The sequence below is a fragment of the Mytilus californianus genome, unplaced genomic scaffold (assembly GCF_021869535.1).
Source record: "Mytilus californianus isolate M0D057914Y unplaced genomic scaffold, xbMytCali1.0.p SCAF_4, whole genome shotgun sequence".
NCBI lineage: Eukaryota > Metazoa > Mollusca > Bivalvia > Mytilida > Mytilidae > Mytilus > Mytilus californianus.
Genome location: NW_026262690.1, coordinates 51,568,177 through 51,577,689, shown reverse-complemented (window position 1 = coordinate 51,577,689; position 9,513 = coordinate 51,568,177). Strand labels below are relative to the sequence as shown.

General features: G+C 32.9%; 1 protein-coding gene across 1 annotated transcript in view; it reads right to left on the bottom strand.

Moving 5' to 3' along the window:
• Positions 1–51: 51 nt before the first annotated feature.
• LOC127736958 (G protein-coupled receptor 137Ba-like) overlaps positions 52–9,513 on the bottom strand; it is a gene marked incomplete at its 3' end in the record, with an annotated part of 45,638 nt that continues 36,176 nt past the window's right edge. The window contains exon 6 of the mRNA XM_052247521.1: positions 52–132. Within this exon, the coding sequence (XP_052103481.1) occupies positions 52–132 (81 nt within the window). The remainder of the gene's footprint in view (positions 133–9,513) is intronic.

The following is a 9,513-nucleotide window of genomic DNA, read 5'->3' as shown; positions in this document are numbered from 1 at the left end:
GTGGAAAGCTTTTTTAAAAACAAACTATTACCTTCCTCTGAGAAGATCATCATCACTGTCATATCGCCTTGGGTTGTCAAAGAAATAAGCCCTACTACCTTGGCTAAATGTGGAAGCATCGCTTATAGATTGCTGAAAAATAATAAGACCAAATATATCTATTTATAAATTATCATTTATCCTGTACTTGCAATATAAAATTAGTTCAAAGACCACAGAACTGCTTCAAAAATTTAACAGAAAATTTTTAACTACTTTTATTTGAAAATATCCTATGATATATTTTTAGATTCTTAGTATATATAAATATCCATCAAATGAAATCAATGCTCTGCCATACAATTTTGTCTAGATAATCATAAAGAAATTTGATAACAGTCTAAAGAAAGAATGGATAGCTTTTTAATGTACAGTCAGTTATCTTTTTTTCAGGATGACATAGTATTAATGTAAAATGACTCTGAACCCTGTTGTATACTATACCAATATACTGAACTGAATTCTTTACAGGCTAGGTGACATTAACATAAGTCTACAGAACTACAAGTCTCTCATCTATTATTCTGAAAGTCAAGTCTTTGTTCTTACTCTACAGAACTACAAGTCACTCATCTATTATTCTGAAAGTCAAGTCTTTGTTCTTACTATACAGAACTACAAGTCACTCATCTATTATTCTGAAAGTCAAGTCTTTGTTCTTACTATACAGAACTACAAGTCACTCATCTATTATTCTGATAGTCAAGTCTTTGCTCTTACTCTACAGAACTACAAGTCACTCATCTATTACTCTGAAAGTCAAGTCTTTGCTCTGAAAGCCAAGTCTTTTTTCTTACTCTACAGAACTACAAGTCACTCATCTATTATTCTGAAAGTCAAGTCTTTGCTCTGAAAGCCAAGTCTTTTTTCTTACTCTACAGAACTACAAGTCACTCATCTATTATTCTGAAAGTCAAGTCTTTGTTCTTACTCTACAGAACTAAAAGTCGCTCATCTATAATTCTGAAAGCCAAGTCTTTTTTCTTACTCTACAGAACTGCAATTCACTCTTCTATTATTCTGAAAGTCAATTCATTGTTCTTACTCCAACATGCTGCTTGCAGTAGGGAAAAGCAGTATACACTAACCGAAAGCCTTTGGTTTGACCTGACCTATATCCTATGGGGCATTTGAGGTGAGCATGTTATCACAAGACCATTGAGGCAACTTTTTCTCTTAAAGGTATAGTTTTAACATACTTTATTGTTCAAAAGGACAAATGGATTATAATGGTTTACTTTTATAAATTTTGACTTGGATGGAGAGTTGTCTCATTGGCACTCATACCACAACTTCTTATATCTATAGACACAAATTTCATAACTTAGTAACGTCTTCTCCACTTTAAGGTGATCATTGAACTATAATTTTGACCTTTAAGAAGTTGCATTCAGATACAGAACTACAAGTCACTCATCTATTATTCTGAAAGTTAAAGTGTTTGCTCTGAAAGCCAAGTCTTTTTTCTTACTCTACAGAACTACAAGTCACTCATCTATTATTCTGAAAGTCAAGTCTTTGTTCTTACTATACAGAACTACAAGGCACTCATCTATTATTCTGAAAGTCAAGTCTTTGTTCTTACTCTACAGAACTACAAGTCACTCATCTTAATTATTCTGAAAGTCAAGTCTTTGTTCTTACTCTACAGAACTACAAGTCACTCATCTATTATTCTGAAAGTTAAAGTCTTTGCTCTGAAAGCCAAGTCTTTTTTCTAACTCTACAGAACTACACGTCTCTCGTTTATTATTCTGAAAGTCAAGTCTTTGTTCTTACTATACAGAACTACATGTCACTCATTTATTATTCTGAAAGTCAAGTCTTTGTTCTTACTATACAGAACTACAAGTCACTCATCTATTATTCTGAAAGTCAAGTCTTTGTTCTTACTAAACAGAACTACAAGTCACTCATCTATTATTCTGAAAGTCAAGCCTTTGTTCTTACTCTACAGAACTACAAGTTACTCATCTATTATTCTGAAAGTTAAAGTCTTTGCTCTGAAAGCCAAGTCTTTTTTCTAACTCTACAGAACTTCAACTCACTCATCTATTATTCTGAAAGCCAAGTCTTTGTTCTTATTCTACAGAACTACAAGTTGCTCATCTTTTATTCTGAAAGTCAAGTCTTTGTTCTTACTGTACAGAACTGCAATTTACTCTTCTATTATTCTGAAAGTCAAGTCTTTGTTCTTACTAAACAGAACTACAAGTCACTCATCTATTATTCTGAAAGTCAAGCCTTTGTTCTTACTCTACAGAACTACAAGTTACTCATCTATTATTCTGAAAGTTAAAGTCTTTGCTCTGAAAGCCAAGTCTTTTTTCTAACTGTACAGAACTTCAACTCACTCATCTATTATTCTGAAAGCCAAGTCTTTGTTCTTATTCTACAGAACTACAAGTTGCTCATCTTTTATTCTGAAAGTCAAGTCTTTGTTCTTACTGTACAGAACTGCAATTTACTCTTCTATTATTCTGAAAGTCAAGTCTTTGTTCTTACTGTACAGAACTGCAATTCACTCTTATATTATTCTGAAAGTTGAAGTCTTTGCTCTGAAAGTCAAGTTTTTTGTCTTACTCTGCAGAACTTCAACTCACTCATATTATTCTGAAAGTCAAGTCTTTGTTCTTACTATACAGAACTGCAATTCACTCTTCTATTTTTCTGAAAGTCAAGTCTTTGTTCTTACTCTACAGAACTACAAGTCGCTCATCTATAATTCTGAAAGTTAAAGTCTTTGCTCTGAAATCCAAGTCTTTTTTCTTACTCTACAGAACTACAAGTCACTCATCTATTTTTCTGAAAGTCAAGTCTTTGTTCTAACTCTACAGAACTAAAAGTTGCTCATCTATAATTCTGAAAGCCAAGTCTTTTTTCTTACTCTACAGAACTGCAATTCACTCTTCTATTATTCTGAAAGTCAATTCATTGTTCTTACTCCAACATGCTGCTTGCAGTAGGGAAAAGCAGTATACACTAACCGAAAGCCTTTGGTTTGACCAGGGTGGTGCTTGCACGGAAAAAACGTGAAATAAGACATAATTTCACGTTGAACGTGAAATAATTTCTGTCATGAACGTTGCACGAAAAATAAAGACTTTTATTTGAACCTTTTGTGACTGAGTCATTGTCTTCTTGTATATATAAACTCTCTGTTTTACTTGATATTCCCGATTTGGTATACACATTTATAATATAAATGGTTTACGGCTTTAAAAAAAGTATAGAACGATCTTCTTAACTTTTAAAATGCAAATATCCGGCAGACACGAAAGTGTATTCTTGATCTGTTTCATTGTCTTTATTAACAAGAATTAACACGTTGTCATGTTATCCATGCCACCAGCTACCACGACTCGTGGTTAAAAGTATCAGAAATAGGAAGTTTGAACTGACAGATGATGGAAAGTGCAAACACGTTAAAGCTCATCACTGTTAAGATGTCGATCCTATTTAAAGTCTTTCTTTTCATTTTACCAAAAAATTCAAAGAATCGCCAATGAGGAAGCATGTATCATCTAGGAGATCAGAAAAGTGTTCACATGTTAAAAACATATCAGAACTTAGTATGAGTCATTATGTAAAGTTGTTTCTTAGAAAAATCTAAGGGAAATATTTGTTGGATTGACGAACAGAAGCACAAGTTGATTGTTATATATCCCTAATCCTACAGCTTTCCCTAGTAATTCATACCATGCAGGTCTCATTAGTCCTTTTATTTTTTTATGTTTTCTAACATTACAATCATGAACTAGAGACATATATGGCAATACAGCAATCCATCAACATATTCATACCAGAGGACTATAGTATATGGTACAACGATTTTGAACGTTTCGCAAACTGAATCAAATCGAAAGAATACGACAAAAATAAATATGTATGGCCCGTTACAAATTTGTTTAGACAATAAAATGTCAGTGTGATGTAGTTACTTAATACTTAATGAGCAATGTGTTAGGCCAAACCAGTACATATATCTTGGAAGCTTCAAAATCGATAAGGAACAACATCAAAGGCCTTTCAGCTTTATCAAAAAACAAAATTGAATTCATTTTTTTCTTGACGATCCCTGCCAAGTGTTTGAATTTTATTTGAAAAATACCGAGCACGCAAAATAAGCATTTGAAAATCACGATGCACGTAAAATTAAATAAGCAGAAACGTTGAATGAGGCACCTGTCTCGCACGACTGAACGTCAAATAAAAAAGTAAAAACACGTTGAACGTGAAATAAAAAACGGCGATGACGTTGCACAAAAATAACCCTTTACCACCCTCTTTGACCTGACCTACATCCTATGGGGCATTTGAGGTGAGCATGTTATCACAAGACCATTGAGGCAACTTTTTCTCTTAAAGGTATAGTTTTAACATACTTTATTGTTCAAAAGGACAAATGGATTATAATGGTTTACTTTTATAAATTTTGACTTGGATGGAGAGTTGTCTCATTGGCACTCATACCACATCTTCTTATATCTATAGACACAAATTTCATAACTTAGTAAAGTCTTCTCCACTTTAAGGTGATCATTGAACTATAATTTTGACCTTTAAGAAGTTGCATTCAGATACAGAACTACAAGTCACTCATCTATTATTCTGAAAGTTAAAGTGTTTGCTCTGAAAGCCAAGTCTTTTTTCTTACTCTACAGAACAACAAGTCACTCATCTATTATTCTGAAAGTCAAGTCTTTGTTCTTACTATACAGAACTATAAGGCACTCATCTATTATTCTGAAAGTCAAGTCTTTGTTCTTACTCTACAGAACTACAAGTCACTCATCTATTATTCTGAGAGTCAAGTCTTTGTTCTTACTCTACAGAACTACAAGTCACTCATCTATTATTCTGAAAGTTAAAGTCTTTGCTCTGAAAGCCAAGTCTTTTTTCTAACTCTACAGAACTACACGTCTCTCGTTTATTATTCTGAAAGTCAAGTCTTTGTTCTTACTATACAGAACTACATGTCACTCATCTATTATTCTGAAAGTCAAGTCTTTGTTCTTACTATACAGAACTACAAGTCACTCATCTATTATTCTTAAAGTCAAGTCTTTGTTCTTACTATACAGAACTACAAGTCACTCATCTATTATTCTGAAAGTCAAGTCTTTGTTCTAACTCTACAGAACTACAAGTTACTCATCTATTATTCTGAAAGTTAAAGTCTTTGCTCTGAAAGCCAAGTCTTTTTTCTAACTCTCCAGAACTTCAACTCACTCATCTATTATTCTGAAAGCCAAGTCTTTGTTCTTATTCTACAGAACTACAAGTCGCTCATCTATTATTCTGAAAGTCAAGTCTTTGTTCTTACTGTACAGAACTGCAATTCACTCTTCTATTATTCTGAAAGTCAAGTCTTTGTTCTTACTGTACAGAACTGCAATTCACTCTTCTATTATTCTGAAAGTTGAAGTCTTTGCTCTGAAAGTCAAGTTTTTTGTCTTACTCTGCAGAACTTCAACTCACTCATATTATTCTGAAAGTCAAGTCTTTGTTCTTACTATACAGAACTGCAATTCACTCTTCTATTTTTCTGAAAGTCAAGTCTTTGTTCTTACTCTACAGAACTACAAGTCGCTCATCTATAATTCTGAAAGTTAAAGTCTTTGCTCTGAAATCCAAGTCTTTTTTCTTACTCTACAGAACTACAAGTCACTCATCTATTTTTCTGAAAGTCAAGTCTTTGTTCTTACTCTACAGAACTAAAAGTCGCTCATCTATAATTCTGAAAGCCAAGTCTTTTTTCTTACTCTACAGAACTGCAATTCACTCTTCTATTATTCTGAAAGTCAATTCATTGTTCTTACTCCAACATGCTGCTTGCAGTAGGGAAAAGCAGTATACACTAACCGAAAGCCTTTGGTTTGACCTGACCTACATCCTATGGGGCATTTGAGGTGAGCATGTTATCACAAGACCATTGAGGCAACTTTTTCTCTTAAAGGTATAGTTTTAACATACTTTATTGTTCAAAAGGACAAATGGATTATAATGGTTTACGTTTATAAATTTTGACTTGGATGGAGAGTTGTCTCATTGGCACTCATACCACATCTTCTTATATCTATAGACACAAATTTCATAACTTAGTAACGTCTTCTCCACTTCAAGGTGATCATTGAACTATAATTTTGACCTTTAAGAAGTTGCATTCAGATACCACTGAAGCAATTTGATGGACAGCCATCATAAAACAATCAATGTATTATATGTTTATGGCATAAAACCGATAATAGAAAGAACATATAAGAAATAATACATATATTAAAAAGTAGGTCCTATGCATAGCTGCAACATTGTAAAATGTTATTTATTCAAACTCAGTGAAGCAGTACTAAAAAGTTCAGCCCAAAAAAATTTCCGGTTAATACTGAGTATTTTAATGCTTATACAATATAATTCCAAATAACAAGTTCCAATTTTTAGATATTCTTCATAAGCATACCTAATCAGAAAAACGTAACATTGGATCAATGCTTTAATATCATGGTTGACAATGCCATAATTTCATAGAAACTTAAGCATACCAGTAAATAAGGAGAGAGTCACATGTCCTATTTGAATTTATATGCTAATGACTAGCAGCATCCTAAACATCAGTGGACTAATGAAGGAACTTTTTTATAATCACAACTATTTTAAAAAACTAACATGTGGACCATTACAAAGTCAATTTGAGTTACGCAGATACTTAAATAACTGTTAATCCCCCAAAAAGGTCTATAATAAGTCATTATTCTGAAATGAACATAATCAGAAAATTAAGCATTTAAGGTATTGACAAGGTCAACAACAGTAGAAAAGTTTCATCATCGATGTACAACCTTTTTTCACAAATATGATAAAATCGCACTGTACTATATTTCTTTGTATTAAGGTCTGACATGTTCATAAGAAACAGTGTAGTAAACTAGGCAAATAAATACTAGTATGTATGTCATGCATTCTTATCAAAGTGTAATTTAATCTATTTGTCAATGTGTCTGATACCATATCTCCTGACAGCACTGAATAAAATGGTTAAGTAGCTAGTAAAGAAAAGTAGTGTTACACACAAAACAATGTTTTTAAAAGCAAATTTATAAAATATTAAAAAATTTAAAGAGTAGATGTTTCATCTACTTATAAAACCACTTTGTCCCACCATTCTGAGTAAAGTCTGGTATATTAATTATTCATGACGTAGTAAACTTAGGAAATGAATAATAGAGTTTTTTCTGTCTATTTGTCCCATGATTGATACAATTTCTCCTGACATCACTGATTTGAAAGGATATCTAGTACAAGAATACCAATGTTACACTTCAAACAATGTTATAAAGTTATATTTATGATTTATTAAATATACATTGAAATGCCTAACTGATATCTGTGAGTCCGAGACTGATAGATAATTCATATATTAGTCCCAGCTGATTCTGATAAAATTTTATGTTGTAAATGATTGATTGATTGGTTATTGGTGTTTAATGTCACTTTCTTGGCTATATCAGTTGCAGTCAGTTTTATAAGTGGAGGAAACTGGAGGGCCTGGAGAGAACAACCAACCTTCTAAAGGAAAACTGACTCCAATCTTAATTGCCTAGGATTGTCAATTAAGGTTGGAGTCGAACACACCTGCCCTATTCTGGGTTGGAACTCATCCCCCCCTTCCCCGAAAAAATTATTGACAAGTCCGTACCACTGGTTACATTATAAAAATAAGAGATGTGCCAATGATACTATCCACCAGAGTAAAGAAATAAAACAATAAATTGTTGACACAGAGATATGTCTCGTCTGTCGGCAGAAAGTTCGGAAAAAGACAATCTGATGGACAGCAACATTGCTAATGAATTCATAGTCGTTGGACCATGACCTAGGGACAGAGCCTCAAAATAGTTGTCAAACTAATATGTACTGATAGTAAGGCAACTTTAAAGAAAAAAAATACTGATCTATCACAAGTAGTTCCTATCAAACTGACTTGAGCAGAAAACTAGACATTGAAAATTGCTAATTAATTCAGTCACTGGACTATGAACTAGGGGGTAGGGCCTTGAAATAGTTGTCAAACTGATATTTACTCATAGAAATGCAACTTAATAGAAAATATCATTGATCTATCACAGGTAGCTCATATCAAACTAACTGAAGCAGAAAACTTAACATTGAAAAATTGCTTATTACCGGTAGTTGAAAGTTGCTGGACTATGACCTGGGGGGAGGCCCTCAAAATAGTTGTCAAACTGATATCTACTGCTAGTAATGCAACTTTATGAATATCATTGATCTATCGCAAGCAGTTCCTATCAAACTGATTCAGTGGCATAGCTTGGTCCTTATTTCTAGTGAGGCAAAAGACTTGAAACTTGAGAGTAAAAGCCTGACTCAGTTCAAAGACCGCAATATGGATGGGAAATGGACAGTTACGGCAAATCGACAAAGTCATGTTGCAAAAAATGCAAAAATTTGATTTTTATATAGGTTTGATTTTTAAGGGACAAATTTTTCATGCATATTCAAGACAAGAAACAATTAACCATATTCAATAGTATATGTTCTGCATAGTGTGTCCATCAGTATATGAGCACGAGTTTTGACTGCAACTGGTAAAAGAGAGCATGTTCTAAAGACGATGTACAGATATTTTGTGTTCAAAGAGGCTCCCTGTGGACCCTTGATATATTTGTTTCATGGATTCTTCTCTATACTGTTGTATAGGGTCTGGTATAACGCCATTCCCTTCAACAGTCAACAAGGGCTTTTCTGTGAGAAACTTAGATTGCAATGTTTCTAAATCCTAATCATATCATTATGGAGGTTCAAATAAGAAAACTAGATATTCATAAACAAAATTTTCATTTTTAAAATCCAGATTTGGGGATTTTTATTATGAAATAAATTAGTATTTTCTAATGTGCAATTTTAGATCATTTAATACATTTGAACGAAACTTGATTAAAATTTTATTCTTGGTATTCAGAGCAAAACAGTGACTGATCAAAACAAACACAACTGACACAATCTTTACCACCCATAAATTGCTTTTGTACAGATTCAGTGATATTTAAGTTTAAGATCAACTATGTCTTGTAACTGTATAAGTTTGCGAGATGCATGGGTGGATATAATACAACTGGTTAAACTATGAACAGAAGCCTCATATGAATCAAGGAAGATGTTGGTGGAAGGGTACAACAATAGGTTCCCATGGGAATGTGGAGTGTCTGGTGAAAACCACATCTTTTATACGTAAACAAAAATCAAGCATCATGTCAGTTTCAGATCATTTCACAAATTAAAAAGGTCTACATTTTCTGTTTCTAAAACAAGAAATCTGTATCTACCTTGGTCATTTCAGGATATATAAATAATTATTAGATTTCAAGTTGATTGGTGAATGCTCACTTAAAGGATAGAGAAGTCAAATGTTTTGAACCAGCTTAAATATCAACTCTTATATACTTTGGAATACAT